This window comes from Geotrypetes seraphini, chromosome 3 (assembly GCF_902459505.1).
Source record: "Geotrypetes seraphini chromosome 3, aGeoSer1.1, whole genome shotgun sequence".
Classification (NCBI taxonomy): Eukaryota; Metazoa; Chordata; class Amphibia; order Gymnophiona; family Dermophiidae; genus Geotrypetes; species Geotrypetes seraphini.
Window position 1 is genome coordinate 298,232,961 of NC_047086.1, and position 20,078 is coordinate 298,253,038.

The window sequence follows — 20,078 nt, forward strand, 5'->3', positions numbered from 1 at the left end:
CTGTACATTGGCTAGGCTTATCAGTACATTGGATATGCTCCTCTGTATCAGTACATGGGATATGCTCCTCTGTATCGGTACATGAGATATGCTCCTCTGTACATTTGATGGGCTTATCAGTACATTTGATGTGCTCCTCTGTATCAGTACATTGGATGTGCTCCTCTGTACATTGGCTAGGCTTATCAGCACATTGCATGTGCTCCTATGTACATCGGCTAGGCTTATCAGCACATGGCATGTGCTCCGCTGTACATTGGCTAGGCTCATCAGTACATTTGATATGCTCCTCTGTATCAGTACATGGGATATGCTCCTCTGTATCAGTACATGGAATATGCTCCTCTGTACATTGGATAGGCTTATCAGTACATTTGATGTGCTCCTCTGTATCAGTACATTGGATATGCTCCTCTGTACATTGGCTAGGCTTATCAGCACATTGCATGTGCTCCTCTGTACATTGGCTAGGCTTATCAGCACATTGCATGTGCTCCTATGTACATTGGCTAGGCTTATCAGCACATGGCATGTGCTCCGCTGTACATTGGCTAGGCTCATCAGTACATTTGATATGCTCCTCTGTATCAGTACATTGGATATGCTCCTCTGTACATTGGCTAGGCTTATCAGCACATTGCATGTGCTCCTCTGTACATTGGCTAGGCTTATCAGCACATTGCATGTGCTCCTCTGTACAGTGGCTAGGCTCATCATTTCATGGCCATATATATATATAATTTTCGTTGAGACGATGAAGTTATCTATACCTTAGCATATATATTTGGAGCGCAGTACCCGTGCAGTGGGTGCATATATATTTGGAGCGCAGTACCCGTGCAGTGGGTTGCTTATATATATATTTGGAGCGCAGTACCCGTGCAGTGGGTTGCTTATATATATTCGGAGCGCAGTACCCGTGCAGTGGGTTGCATATATATTTGGAGCGCAGTACCCGTGCAGTGGGTTGCATATATATTTGGAGCGCAGTACCCGTGCAGTGGGTTGCATATATATTGGGAGCGCTGTATCTGTGCAGTGGGTTGCATATATATTTGGAGCGCAGTACCAGTGGGTTGCATATATATTTGGAGAGCAGTACCCGTGCAGTGGGTTGCATATATCTTTGGAGCGCAGTACCCGTGCAGTGGGTTGCATATATATACCCATGCAGTGGGTGGCATATAATTGGGTAGCATATAGGCCGCAGCTACAGCACTTGGGGGGAACCCGCGATAAGCGAGGTTTCGCTATCCCGGGTAGTGGAGGGTAAGCACAGCATATGAGTCAACGACATACACCTTTACATTGCTTAGGAAATTGGGCATGTCACCTTGCTTGGACGGCAGGGAGGCCAGGCCCTGATCTTCACAGCAACGTACTGCTGATGAGAGGACACATCCTTGAACGGGCTAGGTCCAGCGAGCAGGGGAAGCTGTTACGGCAACCCACATTCGGAGAGGATGAAGAGGCATATGCTGTGCACCTGATCATGTGGTGGTCATACCTGATTGGTTATTCTGCTCAGTTGATGACAGTTGTGATGTAATAGTGCTGTTATGGCTGCGGCCTAATAAAATTCCACACTAGTTGAAAACGCTTGTGTAGTGTCTTTGTGTTCAGGACAGGGGGGTAGAGCACCAAGTGCTGAGTGCACGATTTGATCAAACCTTCAGTAAACAGGCCATCGGAGTTCCCAAAGATAGCAAAAGGAGAGATATATACCTGTGCCATGCTAAATGTGATAAGACATGACCACATTTTAACACACCATGAGAAAATAATTATATATATACAGTGGTGCCTCACACAACGAACTTAATTGGTTCCAGGAGCAAGTTTGTTATGTGAAACGTTCGTTATGTGAAACGCGTTTTCCCATAGGAATACATGTAAAAAAAAATAATTCGTTCTGCAGCATAAAATATGCTAAGATGACATAAAAAAGATAAATTTTTTGTTATTATTTTTATTTAGATACATCTAAAAACATACATCTCCCTGTCCTTTTACTTCCACTATCTTCCTATCCCATCTCTATTCCCTTTTGTCCCTCTCCCCATGATCAATCATCTCACCACCTCTCTCTGCCCTCACCCTCAGGGTTCAAGATTGCTTCCACTCTTTTTCCTGTTGTTCTCTCTGCCTGTCACCCTATGATTTAGCATCCCTTCTGCCCTTGTCCAATATTTCCCCTTCTCTCCCTCCCTCTCATCCCCTGCTCCAACATGTGCTTTCAGCGGCCTTCTCCCCCCTTAAGCGTCTTTTCTTCTCCACTCCACCTTTCCTCCCTCCCTGCCTCCACCTTTGTGGCGCTTTTGCACCCGACCGACAACAGAACAGGCCCGGTCGGACAAATCTCCCTGTCCTGTAGCCGCGAATCTAAATTACCTTCTTACAGCAGCTGGATTATTGAAGCTGCTGTAAGAGGTAATTTAGATTCGCGGCTACAGGGCAGGGAGGTTTGTCGGCCGGGCCTGTTGTCGGTCAATCGGGGGACCTGACCAGCTGTGCACATTCTTCGGGGCGGACCGCCCCCTCCCCCCTCTTTCGTTCGCCATTGCCTTCTTCCTACCTGCCCTGCCGCAGCCGCACACAGCCGACCGGAAGTCTTCCTGATGTCAGCGCTGACGTCGGAGGAAGGGAGGGCTTTGCTTAAGCCCTCCCTCCGACGTCAGCGCTGACATCGGGAAGATTTCCGTTCGGCTGTGTGCTGCGACAGGGCAGGTAAGGAGAAGGAGACTACCCTCGACCAACCCCGCTGCGATCCAACCCCGCAGGAACCCCGGAAGGATGCAGCTCGGGCGACTTCGTTGTGTGAAACGAAGTACGTTATACGGATCACGACATAAAGTTCGTTGTGCGCAGCGTCCGCTGTGCGAGGCGGCCGTTATGCGAGGCACCACTGTATATGCAATTCATGATGTAATAATAATAACAATTTATATACCGCAGGACCGTGAAGTTCTATGCAGTTTACAATGATTAAAGATGTTACAGATTGAGTGGAATAAGCAAAGTACAGACTTAGTGATTAACAGTTCTAGAGATCGTATGTTGAGGACTAAGATTGTATAGGTTGGTTTCCTAAGTATTTCAGGAACAGATGTGTTTTTAGGCGTTTCCTGAATTCCCCATAGGTAGAAAAGATGAGAAAAGATGTTGGTGATGACTTTTAAATTTACAACCTCTAACCGGTGGAGAAACAAAGTTCGGGTGTGAGCTTCGCCTATGTCTGTTGGTTGTGAAAGAGAAAAGGTCTGTTATATATTTAGGGGCTAAGCCATAAAGTACCTTGAAGCAAAAACAACCAAACTTGAATTTCACACATGCCTCCATCGGCAGCCAGTGTAGAAATCGATAGGAAGGTGTTACGTGATCAAACTTCTTCAGTCCACAAAGTAATCTATCTGCTGCATTTTGTACCAGTTGCAGTTGCCGCATATTCTTCTGGGGGAGTGCCAAGAACTGAGACAATATATATGAGGAAGAAAAATCAGACGTATACCCAGTGGAGTCCAATAAACCTGCAAGAAGGAAAATGTTAGCAGGGAAAACCCACCATCCGCATCCCATGAGTTAGCGAGCAGGGAAGAGAGGCCGCAAGTAGACAGATAACCAGCACTATAAAACATATTGTAGAAAAACTCCGATATATGAATAATATGGAATGCAATATTTAACATATTGAAATAGTTATAACTGGAACCATTAAGCTGCACTATTAGATCCTAGTGTATTAATTGATATAGTTCACCGGAAGGACTATTTCGATTACAAATTTGTAGAATCTGTAGAAATAAAGACCAGGTCAGGTTTTGTCAATGGAAGTTGGTGTAGTCCTTAGTTGAATTGTGATACGTGACATGCATATGGGCTGGATAAAGCACGCCATGCTTAGCTCTGATCACTTTTAATTTGGGCCTGAAGGCTAATAGTTGTTTTCTCTTCTTGGCGGATTCCTTTGAAAGATCAGGAACCACTAGAAGCTTGCTGTCAAAGATGATCGGCGAATAGGTTTTTGCTTTTTGCATTAGGAGCTGGACTTGTGATTGACGAAGCAGTGTTGCCACAATCGGCCTGGGAAATCTGTTGTGGCACGCCATGTGCTGCGGTACCTGGTATGCAGTATCAAAGTCTATCTTTGCTTCCACTTGGATTTTGAGAAGCTAAGGTAATAGAGCCGCTAGGAAATCTGTAAAATCACAGGCTTCTCTGCCCTCCGGTAAACCTAGGAGACAGAATCTGTTGCATTTGGCCCTATTATTAGCGTCTTCCAAAGCAGGTTCAAGTTGAGAGATATGAGATGTTTGTTTCATGAGTAATTTTATAGAGTCCTCTGATTCTTGTACCTTCACCTCCAAAGTATCCGTACATTGTTTAATATTGCTGAACTCCTCGCGGAGGTTGGCAAGATCATCCCGCATGTCTGAAATGTCCTGCTTTGTGTCTTAACAGTAGATTGCGAATTGAACGCAACTGTTCTGTGATAGAGCCTGATGAGGCCTCATCCGATTTTTCTTCCACAGTTTTCTGCAGCGAAGGGGGCTCGGTGCTTTTACGCTTGCCAGGTTTTACTGTAGACATGATTATAATTGAGCAGGTTTTCCAAGAAGCCAGAAAAATCCTTGTACTAATGGAGTTTTCTCCATTAGTATAGCTGGAGCTCTATGACCATGCATCCATCTTAATCAGTGCTCACCAGCGTCCCCCTTTTACCATTTCTGGGATTTTTAATATTTATAGTTCTTGTTAATTTTGTTTCTGCGGGGCACTGCCATCGATAGTATGCTTTATTAATTGATTGTGTACAAGGCTCTTCAGAAGGGTACCTACTGTGTTAACTGAGCAATAGAGTGCACTGTGACTCGTACAAAAAATTTTTTTCTGTCATTTTGAGTTACAGGGGAAATGATGTCTGCGTTTGTTTGACACGATATAGAAAATGTTAAGCTCATTGGGATAAAGACTTAGGGGTCCTTTTATCATGCCGCGCTAGCAGGGTTAGCGCATTGGACATTTCATCATGCACTAACCCTCTCGGCTGGCCGAAAAACTAACGCCTATTCAATGCAAGCGTTAGTGGCTAGCGCGGCAGGCGGTTTAACGCACGGTATTCCGCGCGCTAAACCCCTACCGCAGCTTGATAAAAGGACCTCTTAATTTTTGTATTAACAACAACATTTTTTTATTTCTATAGTGCTACCAGGCGCAAGTAGTCTAAGGGTTGAAATAAAGGTGGGGAAGGGGAGTGTAGTTGGGAACAATTGAAATTCAATTAATAACATTAAGGGGATCTTTTACTGATCTGTGCTAAATATTGACCTGTGCTATTACTAGCGTGTGGTTTCCCACACGCTGAGGCTCCTTTTAGTGCCATTTTCATACGAGCCCTTACAACTGCTTATTTACCAGGGGCTAAGGACTCTTGCACTAACATGTGTTAATAGAGTAGCATTTGGCTAACCAACTTGCACAGGGCATACCTCTCCATTTCTAAACACGCACCTACACTGAAAAAATAAAACATATTTTTTAGCGCATGGGTAGCGTGCACAGAGCACAAAATTACTGTGGGATATATTGGCAGAGCCCACGATAGTTCCTTTTTCCCTGTGTTAATCTCTTCTGCAGTTAAACCCAGTGCTTAATTTGGAAGCAGGAAGTGGAAAAATATATTTGGGGCCAAGGCCAGAAGTAAGATTATTCCTATAGACACAATATTTCATTTGTGGATAAAAAGGAAACTGATATGTACATATACAGTATTTAGAAAATCCAACAAGAAATACAAAGTTGCAACATTATAGACAAAAGTTTTTCTCAACCTTTATACATTTAATACCAAAGTCATAACCAGTTATTTCAGGAGGTTAATGTGAGACAAAGCTAGGATCAGGGTATGGGGCAAGGCAGAATGGGAAAGTACAAAATCCTTGGGATCGGAAACGTCACCTATGTCAGCAATAAAGAGACAGTGGAGCAGTTTTGAACACAGTATGGAAGTCCTTCAGTGTAGGGCTCTGGTGCAGCTGCCTAAGCTGTCTTGCCTCCTATCCCCTTTCTCTGTCCTGTACCTAATTGGCGCTCCGTTTGTTATTTTTAAATTTGTATTTTGTTTTTATTGTACACCGCTTTGAATTGTGCTGCAACTAAGGTGGTATATCAAGTTTTTAATACACAATAAACAATATTGATGATAGCAATACTCAATTGCACACCTCCAAATGAATTATTTATGCATGCTCAGAGCTAACAGATAGGGGAAGGGGAATGAAATGTAGCCAGCTAGGGTTGTCTAGAAAACCCTAAAGTTGGAAAAACTGTGTAAATTGAAGTTTTTCCCATGAATTTGATTGTGCTTGATTAGAAAATAATTTTTTTAAAAAAATTTTTAAGCCCATCCTGGGATCTCTCAGAGCCACTTGTTGCATACTCATAAAGCTCAGTTTTTCTTAAAATGTGTTATTTTTGCTTAACGGAACAAAGTTCTTGGTATTATAACTATAACTTTTATGTTTTCACACTCAGCATTGATAACAATGATTTAAAAAAACAACAACATTTTATGCAAAAAGTCCAGCAATATTTTTTTAATGAACTTTCAGTATCTGCACTTTATTGTGGAAAATAATAGAAATTTAATATACTTTGCTAATAGCTAAACACTTACACTTTGGTGGTGTCATCTACCAATGGAGCTCCAAACACTCAAGCATTCAATGTCTTCTTGTGATAGTTAGGATAAAGCCTGTGATTCTGTTCCTTGCAACAAGGCCTCATTGTGTCAAGGCAGTCAACACAGTGAAGGTGGTTAATGACACAACCGAGAGCAAGGTGTTAAAAACAGATAACTAACTTTGCCACATGCATCACCGCAGATCCAGTGCAGCATGAGGCCTTGTTGCAAGGAGTTGAACAGAATCACAGGCTTTATTCTAACTATCTTAAGAAGACATTGAATGCTTGAGTGTTTGGAATGCCATTGGTAGATGACTACACCAAGGTGTATGTGTTTAGCTATTGGCAAAGTACCAAAAAACTAAACAAGTCAGATTAGTACAGATAGATCCTACAAACATTCATTGCTAACAGAACATCTTACAAAGAAAACACAAAGATCCTCACCAAGTGTAGAACAAGTAATCACAAGCTAAAAATAGAAATGTGTAGACAAAAATTACTTTGAACTTGCCAAATGGAAGACCAGCCAAACAGAAACAGTGATGCATATTCCCAGTAGTATGCAATATATAAGGAAATCAGAGATAATTGTCAAAAGATGACACATTCCAATCATTATGTACATTAAAAATTAGAAAGGATACAGAGAAGGGCATCAAAAAATTATAAAAGGGATGGGGTGGCTTTCCTATGAGAAAAGAAACAGCTAGGGCTCTTCAGCCTGGAGAAGAGGAGGCTTAGAGGTGAGTTGATTGGAATGGGTAGGCATGAATTGCGTATTTACTCTTTCAAAAAATACTTGGGCTAAGGGAGCATGCAATGAAGCTACCAAATAATAAATTTAAATCAAACCGAAGAAAATATTTCTTCATTCAACTTGTAATTAAACTTTGGAGAATGTGGTGAAAGCAGTTAACTTAGCAGAGTTTAAAAAGGTTTGTATGATTTCCTAAAACAGAAGTCTTTAAGCCATTATTAAGATGGATCCGGAAATCCACTGCTTATTCCTAGGATAAGCAGCATAAAATTTGTTTTATTCCTTGGGATCTTACCAGGTACTTGTGACCTGGATTGACCACTGTTGGAAACGGGATTCTAGGCTTGTTGGATCTTTGGTCTGTCCCAGTATGGTAACATTTATGTTCTTATGTTTTGAAGTCTATTGACCTGCCTTATTCTATTTACATGTAACCTGCCAGTATTTGTTGATATCAGGGACCATCCCTGACTCTCTAGAAACACTGAAAGGTAGGGATGGGCTGTCCTTTGTAATGACAAGGGAAATAGCAATGATGCATCCCATGCTAATAAATGAGCAGACAAAAACATTGAATATCCAGAAAGGCCTCTGAGATGGAGAGAGCAATCCAGATACAGGAGTCATGAGGAAAATATGTCAAAACATACTGCAATGGGCGTTCCAAAGCAAACTTTATTTGGTCAGCAGCATAGAATCGACACTGACAGCATTTCGGCAGTTCTGCCTTTGTCAAGAGTCTAATCTCGCAACACAATATATGTGAATTGGTTCTGTGCTTGCAATTCACATTCGTCGATCTTGAAGACATTGAAAAGAGAAAATCCACCAGCAACAGTGGCGTGTCATTGAGCAGAACGCTGTGGGATCTGTTATTCAGGAAAGAGGAGGACCATCGTAGTGCAATTTCTCGGATTCCAATTTCACAGAGCTGCTCAATGAGGAAAGGATGGTCACTAGGGTCAAACACCATACTGAGATCCAGCAGTCACAGAAGGACATCATTACCCTAGTCCATGAGTTTCCAGCAGTCATTGAGAAGGACGGTCTCAGTACTTTGGAATTTTCCTGAATCCTGATTGGAAGGCTTAACAGGAGCTAGTTTGACACTGAATAGCTCCCTGGGGGGAGGGGGTGAAATATGCAGTGGGGGGTTTCTTGGTTTGGGACATGGATTTTATTGTAAGTGGGGATAATATTATGATAAATAATTAAGCTGCTGCTGAAATATTTATCCCAATAAAATTGAGTTGTGTGATTATTGGTTGAGGGTATGAAGCTGTCAGTTGCAGGTAATGGAGTGTGAATGCTAATGTTAAGAGGAACCACAGTGCCTCCAGGACCATTCCTGACTCTCTAGAAGCATTGAAAGATAGGGATGAGTTGTCCTTTGTAATGACATGGGAAATAGCAATGGCACATCCCATGCTGTTGTATGTTAATAAACAAAAATAAGTTGAATTTTTTCTGTGTATTTTAGATACATATTTTATTTGTGTTTACAAAAAGAAAAACAGTTCAGGATATTTTTTCCTCGCTGTTTTCACTTCGTGGACTTCGTCGAGGCCTCGTTTTCCTTTGGCTAACGTGGTTTTCCCGTCGATGTCCTGGTTGCTGACTGAGTTTAAAAAGTGTTGCAGGTGTCAATGGCAAATTTCTGTCACTGACCCACATATTTGGTGCTTACAGTGCCTTGGCTCGGAACACCATATCAAATCCTGTACGTGGGGTTCTACCCTGCAGAAACGTACAATTAAGAGTTTAAAGCTCTAACAAGAAAAGTTGTTTAGCACCGGTATGGACACCGAGACAACATCGAACCTTCAACATCGAAAGCATCGACGTCAGTGTTGACGTCGGAGGACATTGCTCCATCAGGTAAGCCAGCTAAAAAGCTGCCAGCTTCCCAACAGGTCTCGCCGGTCACCATTGCATCGAGTCCCTTGATGACGACTAACCATTCTTACGTCTGGCCTCTCCTACATCAAGGTGTGCATCCTCTTCATGGTCACCCTTGCCGAGGTTAGACAAAGGCACCTATGGTACCAGCAGAATGCCAAATGGTACCGGTGCTCTTATACCGTGGGAAGCTCAAAGCACTTTTCCAAGTCAGTGACATGTTCAAGCTTCTTGTTCCGACACTGACTCCATCGGTACCGGTCCAGCCTGAGTATAAGGCTACCAGGTCCTGTGGTACCGATACTGGATCTCCAGTACTGCGCCGATATTCCATGCATAAAAACAGCTTGTCTCATCGCAGATACCATTCTCCATCATGGTATCGATCCAGATCATCCATACATCAGCATTTTTCTTCATCCTCTCAATGATCCAAATCTGCTCAGCATCGTTCAGCTTCAGCTTCCTTGAAGTGTAAACATCGCTCTCCTTCCCGTTCTTCCAAGTGTAAAAGGAAGTTACATCATACATCATTATCTTCATCAGACTGACACCGGACTTGACGCCATTGGTCCTGATGCACTCCTTCGCCAAAAGACTTTTTTGACACGGACTTACAGTCTGACTCAGTGGATGATGTTCCTGAGTCTACTACAGAGACTTATGACACTACTTCTGAAAAGTCTCCTCACAGAGATAAATCACAAACTTTCTCAAGTTCTTTTAAAGCTTTCCGGACCAGGGCTCCATGGATGACACCACCCACATGTGAGAATATCTGCCTGCTGTCCCAAGATAACACCTGTTATGATATGGAACTGTTTTATTTTTTTTTTTGTAATTGGCTATTTTTCATCATGTGTGACCTCAATGAGCAGCACTACAGCATGAAGTTTGGTTTTTAAATTGGGTAAGACTGCTACAGAAATTTATGAAATGTTGAAAGTGGCTTATGGGGAACATGTCGTGAGTCGTGGAAGGTATTCATGCTTCAAAAGTGTTTGTGAATCAGTGAAAGATGATTTGCGAACTGGAAGACCATCAACTGATGATGGTTCTTGTGTGCATTAATCAGCAATTAACTATTAGAGAATTGGCAAAGGAATCCAAAATCTCCATTGTTCATGCCACAACATTCTAATAGAGAAGTTGGGGATGTTTCGTGTTGTGGCAAAGTTTTTCTGTAGTTGATTACCGCCAGAAGACATATGAGGAGAGAATGGAAGCCCTGAATATGTATACCCTAGAGGAAAGGAGAGACAGGGGAGATATGATTCAGACGTTCAAATACTTAAAGGGTATTAACGTAGAACAAAATCTTTTTCAGAGAAAGGAAAATGGTAAAACCAGAGGACATAATTTGAGGTTGAGGGGTGGTAGATTCAGGGGCAATGTTAGGAAATTCTACTTTATGGAGAGGGTAGTGGATGCCTGGAATGCGCTCCCGAGAGAGGTGGTGGAGAGTAAAACTGTGACTGAGTTCAAAGAAGCGTGGGATGAACACAGAAGATTTAGAATCAGAAAATAATATTAAATATTGAACTAGGCCAGTTACTGGGCAGACTTGTACGGTCTGTGTCTGTGTATGGCCATTTGGTGGAGGATGGGCAGGGGAGGGCTTCAATGGCTGGGAGGGTGTAGATGGGCTGGAGCAAGTCTTAACAGAGATTTCGGCAGGTGGAACCCAAGCATAGTACCGGGTAAAGCTTTGGATTCTTGCCCAGAAATAGCTAAGAAGAAAAAAAAAAAAATTTTTTAATTGAATCAGGTTGGGCAGACTGGATGGACCATTCGGGTCTTTTTCTGCCGTCATCTACTATGTTACTATCCAGAAGAACAACTGCAAAAAAACGCGATGACAGTTCTTCCCCAACCACCTTACTCTTCTGACTTAGCCTCTGCTGACTTCTTCTTGTTTCTTAAACTTAAGTCCACACTGAAAGGAAAGTGATTTGGCACCATTGAAAACATAAAGCAAAATTTGACGCAGCAACTTTTGGCAATTCCTGAAGATGCGTTTAAGGACCACTGCCTAGAAAACTGTCAAATATGCAATATGACCTAGTAAACAGATTGAAAAATCTAATATATAGTTCCAGGAACTTGTAAAGTATAACGGTCTATTTTAGTGTACCATCGGGGATAACATCTAGACCAGTGGGCTCAAACTCAAACCCTTTGCAGGGCCACATTTTGGATTTGTAGGTACTTGGAGAGCCTCAGAAAAAAAAAAAGTTTATGTCATTACAAAAATGACAATTTTGCATGAGGTAAAACTCTTTATAGTTTATAAATTTTTCCTTTTGGCTAAGTTTTAATAATAATATTGTAATTTATAGCTTAAAAGACATGATCAAGAAACTGTTTTATTTTACTTTTGTGATTATGATAAATATACCGAGGGACTCAAAATAGTACCTGGTGGGCTGCATGTGGCTCCCGGGCCGCGAGTTTGAGACCACTGATCTAGACTGTGTACTTGCTGTTTTACAATGACAACTTTCATCAACTCGGGACCAGTCTGCAAAATAACCCAAACCCATTATATTTTACAATTCTAATTTGCTCAGATACAAGCACTTTTAGCAGCCAGCCAGTCTGATTTCTTATAGAGTACAATTACTGCAGGAAATATTTGCCATACTTGTGACATGACTGACTAACTTTTTTGGATCACCTGCATTATATACCGTATTCTCTCTAATAATCGTCCAGAATATTAGAAACATGGATTTTCTGAAGTCTAAGGTGGACTAATGGAAGCAAAATTTCTGTCCTCCACCCTGCTCTCCTGCAGTAACCAGCAGTACTCCCCCTCCCTCCCCGGATCACCTGATCTCTCTTCTTGCCTCTCCTCACAGTTATGGTATTTCTCTGATGCAGGGCTTTGAGCACTTTTGCATGCTCAAAGCCTTGAGTATCCATGTATGCTCAAGGCCCATACTTATCCAGTGCCAGAACTGTGAGAAAAATAAGAGGGATCCAGTCATCACAGGTGGGGGTTGGAGGATAGAGGACAACAATGCCAGTTACTGTGAATTTTGGGAGGATGGGCTATTATTGGAGGAATCCAAATGTGGCTTCTGAGATTAAATTTACAGGGTTTTTCAATGTTGAAACAAAGGGTTGGACCATTATTAGAGAGCATGGTATGCAGGTTTTATATAATAATACAATGATTACTGGATTACTTTAGGGCAGGTAAACTCGATATTTCATGTCATCTGCAACAGTATTGGGGGAAAAATATTTTCTTACACTTTACAGCAACTTTTACCTTTGCCGGCAGACATCTATGATCATTTTACATGATTTTGGACTTATATGTTTTGGTATTTCTTGCTGTATATTCTTGGAATTCAAATTTCACTGAAACTTTATCCCCCTTTAATTTTTCATTGTAATCTATATTTGTTAAAGCATATGAAAAAATGTAGTATGTAAGAAATATAATTCAAGGATGTTTGTTTTGCTTTGTAGTTTGAGACTGATTTTCCAACCCCTTTCACTTCTTTAATTTTTCCTGAGCTTTAGAATTACATTCAGGAAGTGCCCTTGCGCTCAGGTGAACTCTTGTCATTCTGCTATTCTAAGAGCTTTTGTTAAAGATTTCATATGTAGCCAGGTAGTGTAATGCCCAGGAAACGGTATACTATTTGATTTGACATTTATAGGAATTAATCTCAAACGATGTATTAATAGGACTGGCTAATTAACCTAGCCAGTTTTATATAAACATTAGCTGGTGGCATGCCAAATTGATCCCTCCTCTACAATAGTACTCCACACCAAAGATTTTGTCACCTGCCAAGCTCAAGTAGTACTTATCTAAATAATAGAGATAACAGTGCTCCAGTGTTGCCAGGTCAACAATTCTCTTCTAAAAGACATGCAGTCCAGTGTCTCTAGATTAAACAGTCTACAGCAGCAATCATGTTTGCATTTAAACATTTATCCTGAAAAGATAACAGTTTGTATCTCCTTTACTATGCCCAGACAAGCAGGCGACATGTGGAATCAGACAAAAGGTCTTTGTTCAACAGTTTAGCTGTATGTGCTGTATAAACTTAGCCCACACTCTAGGTGTGCAAATGGCTTTGAAAAAAATACCGTAACATTAAGTCTGTTATGTCCATGATCACATACTGAAGCAATGGGGGGATTAAGTGACTTGCCAAGGGTCAGAAGGAACAGCGTGGGTTTAAACCAGGCGTAGGGAACTCCGGTCCTCGAGTGCCGTATTCCAGTCGGGTTTTCAGGATTTCCCCAAGGACTATGCATTGAAAGCAGTGCATGCAAATAGATCTCATGCATAGTCCTTGGGGAAATCTTGAAAACCCGACTGGAATACAGCTCTCGAGGACCGGAGTTCCCTACCCCTGGTTTAAACCCACAACCTCAGGGTGCTGAGGTTGTAGCTTTATCCACTGCGCCACACTGAGTGAAACTGATTATGTCCAAGTGCTTATTCTACCTCTTGATATTGCTACTTAAGCCAGAGGGGGCAGTCCATTTGGGGTGATGGTATGTCTGCCAGATAATTTAAAAGCAAGCAAATGTAATATGAAATATAACTTTTTGATGAGAGGTTCTAGGATAGGTTGAATAAAGATTAGATGCATGTACTTGGATACACAGGGCATAAATTTATGGCTCAATTAGATTTAACATGTCACAAAAAACATCAGATTGCTCCCTCTGTGAGCTGAGGCTTGGGGCTCCATTTACAAAGCCGCGCTAGCGGGGATAACTTTTCATTGCGCGCTAACCCCCGTGCTGGCCAAAAACTACCGCCTGCTCAAGAGGAGGCAGTAGTGGCTAGTGCGTCCGGCAGTTTAACGCGCCTTTGTAAAAGGAGCCCTTGTTGAATTAACATGTACTTGAGTGGGGGACCCTTTATCAAAGTGCAAGAATCTTGGACAAAGCAGCTAGTATGTGGAGCTGTTGCTGTACTTATGTTAAGAAGTAGGATTTCTTATATTTATATCACATTTATATACTGTAGTATTAATTAAAGCTGTTCTATGCACTAACAATGGCAGCTTAATATACAGAAGATTTGAGCCTTTTCAAGGGTTTTAATATTACATGACTGGTAGTTATATCAGCTGATGACCAATGCAAAACAGAAACTGGAAGGAACAAACCTTTTTATATAATCTTTTTGTTGTTGTGGATTAGTATAAAGCTCTTGGTCAAACTATTGAAAGCTTGATATCTGAAAATCACTTGTGCTCGCATGGGACTTTTATTTTATTTTTTTGGTGGGGTGAGAGCTGGGAGTAAGTGAGACTTATGAAGGACTTGACACCTGACTCTACTAGGTTCCTTTTCCATAGATTTTAAAATAAGTTTGAGGAATGAATAAAGTTAAAACCCTTGAGCTGTAAGACCAATGGACCATTTAAAACTATCACTGTGTATTGTGTTCAGCCATTCTTTCATTGACAACTTATCTTTTTTGTGATGGCTGTTTTTTTTATTGTTTGTATTTTTACAGCTATTCTGAACTTAGACAACACTGTGGTTGACTTGGAGACTATTCAAGCTCTCTATGAAAATGTAAGTAATTGAAAGATTATTTGCATGACACGTGTACATTTTTATTCACCATCATATGCATAAGAAAATTGGAGTTGCAGAAGAAATAGAAACACAGTTGTGTTCTTTGGCAAAATCATCTTTTCATAAAGGGGAAAAAAATAGAATTGTGTTCCAACAGATATGATGCTAAGCATTGTTTTTATAACAAAAGGGGGGAAGTGCATGGGTAAGGAAGGATTAAAAGCCATCTTAAGCCAAGAATTAATATTATAATTTAAATTTTGCTGTGACTCTGGCCTTGATTCTGTAAGTGGTACCTGCCATGTGGCGCCGATTCCTGAATCATGGCTCTCAAGGTATCTAGGCGCCCTAAATGTCAGGGATTTATAGGCCTACATTTCTGGCACCCAGGATCCTTCCTAAATTGTAGCCAGTGGCACATATTGATGCCGAAGTTCACTGCACCTAACCACACCCACTTCTGGGCTTTCATATCACTATGCACTGCTAGTCACCAGAGATCTAGGTGCTGGACCCGGAGGCTGCGTAGCAGTGGCTATTTTTTTTAACGAGGTTTTAATTGGGTGTTAATGGTGTGACCAATTATCATGCCACTTAAACCCAATTAAACCAATTATGTTAGGCAGTGGTAGGGCGGCTACCACCGCTAGCTTTTGGTGGCTGTTGTAGAATCTGGCCCTCTCTGTGTAACTTTCGTCAACTCACTTTATTACTGGCACTGCTCTTTTATCTTAGCTGTAATCTTTTCAGTAGCATTGTTGTCCTTAATGCTTTGAAGACTTGTCATTTGATAATTTAAGAAGCCAGGTTTTCAGTGGAGTCATCTGAAACGCTAAGCTTTTCCTGTTGACTATATTTGTTTGCTTATAGTTTTAGAATATTTCCATCATTAATGTGGACCAGAGTGATTTAATTTCTGAATTATGTTATATTGATGAGTTTTTGTAAATCTGTTTTTCCTGCTTGGATCCTGTAATTAAAAAGGAAATTAAAAAAATATGAAGCCAGGTTTTCCACTCCAAAGGTTTCTCTGTATTTTCTAAAATGGCATAAGTTAAAAATACTTTCACCAATCACCATTCAAAATGCACCAAAATCCTACTATAATGCCTATACTGTAGGTGCCACCTGCAGCCATTAGTTTAAGCTATTGGGGTGATTCACAGGTGGATATAGTTGGTTTTGAGGCATTTGGGGGGGACTCACCATAAATTATAAGGGAGTTATGATCTGCCACTTTCTATGTGAAGATCACAGCAGTGCCCTATAAGGTGCCCCACTGCTCTGTAGGCCAATCCATTACTTTGCTGGCTCCTCCCACGTCCAAATGGTCTAGATTAGGATGTTTTGAACATGGGTGTTTTTGTATTCGAAAATGGCCACAAAAGGCAGATGTTTTAAAGGTCAAGATGTCCAAATAGGTCATTTTCAAAAAAATAAAATTTGGACATCTAGCAGTTTCAAAAATAGATGTTTCTCCATTACAATATTTGGATGTTTTGAAGGATACGTCCAAAGTCGGACTTAGACACACTATTGAAAATGCCCCTCTAAGTGTGAGGAGAATTCAGAAAAGGGTTGTTTGGGCAGTTTATATATGTGGAAGGGCATAATCGAAAGGGACGTCTAAGTTTGTTTACGTCCATCTCGCAAGTCAACCAAACTTAAAAAGAGCCTAAGACACATTTTCGAAAGATACATCCAATTTTTTTTTTACTTTCAAAAATCATCTAATTATACGTTCTGCCGATCTGATCATCCAAGCTGCTAAATCGTCCATCTTTATACTACATTTCTGTCCAACTTTCTGTCCCAAGTCCAAAATGCCTAGAAAAAGCCCTGTTGGACATGGGAGGAGTCTGTAAAGTGATGGACTGCACACCCAGACATGCCACCTAAATAGTGGGGTACCTTACAGGGCACTGATGTGAACTTCACAAAAAGGGTGCCATGGCTTCTCCTCACTACAGCTCCCTTATAGGTGATGGTGAGCCCCCCAAGCCACCTCCAGAATCCCCTAGACCCCCTTATCTACCAACCCAATAGCCTTTATGGCTGCAGGAGCCACTTATATGCCAGTAAAAAAGGGTTTTGGGGGTGTATAGGGGAGTGCACATGTTTAAGTATCAATGCAGTGATTATAGGGGCTTTTGGGCATGGGTCCTCTTCTCTATGGGTCCCTAACCCACCCCCAAGACGACTTCAGCTGCCTCTGTGCTGGACGACTAGGCTTTCCTATGCTAGGCAGCCAGGTTATGATGATCTGGAGGCTGAAATTTAAAGTTGTGAATACAATTTTCATTGGGTTGGGGGGGTTGGTGATCACTGGGGTAGTGTGTGGGGGTCTGTTATGTGTTTTCAGTGCTTATCTGGTGAGTTTAGGTGGGTGTTTGTGACTTAGACCATGTTTTACATGGTCTAAGTCACAACGTCCAAGTTCCGTCTAGGCTCTGTTGTTAAACTTTCGGTTATACATGCTGTACGACTAAGTCTAAGCTGGCCCATGCCTCGCCCAACTCCTGCCCTCGACATGCCTCCCGAAATGCCCCATTTAGCTTTGAACGTTGAGCAGCACTATGAAGGCCTAGGTCATTTAGAAATACATCCAAAACCCGGTTTTATTATCGGTGCTTGGACGTTTTTGAGAAATGTTCGTCCAAGTGCCGACTTAGCTGGTTTTTGGACGTTTTTCTCTTTTGATTGTGAGCCCCTTAGTGTTGGGAAGGAGCAATAGTAGGAATGAGATTTCTGGTGGACTGATGTAAAATTAAACTAATTTGTTAACTAATTCAAATTTGAGTTAGCTTAATTGCTGCATACCTTCTTGAAGTGGGAACAGTTCACAGTTTGACTGTGAGCAATGTTTGTTGCAGCCATAGCAGTTAGTTTGTCAACCTGTTGGGCTCTGCAACTGGGTGAGGAGCAATTGGGGTCACCTGGTTCTTGGCAAAGGTTAATTTGATGCTTTGATGGCTATTCTGAACAGCAGCGTATTCTGAGTTGAGTCCTCCTAAGACCATGGGGTACTGAGAGCCTTTTTTTTTTTTTTTTTTTTTTGCTATTTGGAGGGATCCCACTCCAAAGCTAGTACAGTTGGAAGGAGTGTCTGTTGGGGGAGAGGGGATTGAGCATGAGGAGACTAGACCCTGAGGTCCTTTATTGGCTGGCTGGTGTGTGCCTGTGTTGTCAGGTAGGTTAGTTTTATATTTCTTTTCATTTTTTCATTTCAGTATTTGAATTACAGCAAAATAGAGTTTGCAATAATATAAAAGCACATATAGCTGAGAACCAATAAAATCATAGAGTAATATACAGGACTAAGGGGATGACAAAATAGAATAGAATGTTAGCTAGTAATGAGTCAAACTTCAAACCTAATTATAATCATCATCGTAATAATTGCCAGAACTTGATAAAGATCTTTCCAGCTTCCTAGTGAAACAAAGTACCACCAGACTGGGAAGCAAATCAGATCAACATCTTACTGTAGTTTACATTCTATGTGTTATGCTGGTACTACATTAAATTATTCCCCCAAAAAGTGACTTGATATATATACACACACATACAGTGGCTGCATGGACAATTCATGGGAGAGGGGGTAATGCTGCAAGTGCAAAGGGTACATGTTTTAGTGCAGATTGGGAGAAGGGAGTATAGGTGATTCCAGTAGGCGATTGTGTGTGTGTGGTGGTGGTGCTGGGGGGGGGGGGGGTGAAATAGGACTTGAGGGACTGAGTCCTCAACCACTTTGCAGAGGTCTAGAGCAGCAACTGTTAGATCCAGATGGACAACATAGCAGTTCTAGGGATGTCTGCCTGCTCCTTCCACCACTGGTGAGTTGGGGGTGGAAGTGGGTGGTTCTGATGGGTGAGCTAGGGGATAGAATTGTGGATATTGCTGGGTTGCAAGGGCCATATATGGGCTATCAGAGAGTTCATATGTTGAAACCTCACAGGTGCTGTTTTCAGACTGGGAGATGTATGAGGTGTTCAAAACATGTGAATATTTAGATGTAGAGAAGTAATGTGAAATGACCACAGGGGACTCTCAAGATTTCTGGGACTCTTCTGAGTCATCATCATCTCTGAGAGGTATGTTAGATAGATTGTGAGCCCAGAGGACATAGGGGAAAAAGCTTGAAGTACCTGTATGTAAACTGCTTTAAGTGTGGTTGTAAAACAATAAAAGGCAGTATACAAGTCCCAATCCCTTTTCTTTTGAGAGGACTATGGAGCAGTTAGTGGGGAATCTGCACCAGTTACAGTTTTAGAGGGGCCATACACTTGTGTGAGTGCTCCTCTTGAGTAACAAATTTGCTCTGCAAATATTTTTAGATGCAACTTCGAAGGAACATTGTTTTTGCTTTGTTTGAGCAAGAATAAAATAACAATGATGTTAAAAAAAAAGGGGGGGGTGGATAATCAAAAAGAGGATGGAAAGAAGAAGAAAAGAGAAATGTCACAGACCATTTTTAATTGTTTGGATTTGCATATTTATGCTAGCTGGCTTTTTGCTGTGGTCCGTTATGTTATACAGACCTAATACTGAGAGCTTTTTGCACATATAGATGTTGAGCCTAGCTCAGTTATGATGAACAGTTTAGGAAAGGTCTAATAAAGGATAAGTCAGATGCTTGAGGTTGTCAGGATGATGATATGCGGTTGACAGGTAAACAAATGACATCTTTGCATCAAGACATTTATTTGGTGAAGTTCCTCCTCAGGAGTGCGTTGACCTCTGGATGGGGTAGGGAGGTTTCACCATGCAATATGTGGAATTTTTCTCTTCAAGGAGGAACAGGATCAGGGGCTCCTCAGGTGGACATGGATGGGCAGACAGCACATGGGTGTAACAAGTGTGCCCCCCAAACCCCTACTGTACTGCCATATAGGTGGCACCTGCATCCATAAGAGCTACTGGGGTTGTAGACAGGTGAGTATAGTGGCTCTGGGGGTGTTTTTGGAGCTCACCATAACCTATAAGGGAGTTCTGGTGAGATGTTTCTGGCATCCTTTTAGTGAAGTTCACAGTAGTGCCCTGTAAGGTACCCCCATTGCTCTGTTGCCATGTCTGCGTGGCCAGTCCATCACAATGCTGGCTCCTCCCAAATCTAAAAGGTCTTGTTCTGGGCATTTATGACTTGGCCAAAATTTTGGTTGAGAATGTGATA

At 41.6% G+C, this 20,078-nt stretch overlaps 1 protein-coding gene across 7 annotated transcripts in view; it reads left to right on the plus strand.

Moving 5' to 3' along the window:
- FMN2 (formin 2) overlaps positions 1-20,078 on the plus strand; it is a 587,410-nt gene that overhangs the window by 243,424 nt on the left and 323,908 nt on the right. For all 7 annotated transcript variants that reach the window (XM_033938052.1, XM_033938050.1, XM_033938054.1 and 4 more), the window contains exon 9: positions 14,841-14,902. In XM_033938052.1, coding sequence (XP_033793943.1) covers positions 14,841-14,902 — 62 coding nt within the window. The remainder of the gene's footprint in view (positions 1-14,840; positions 14,903-20,078) is intronic.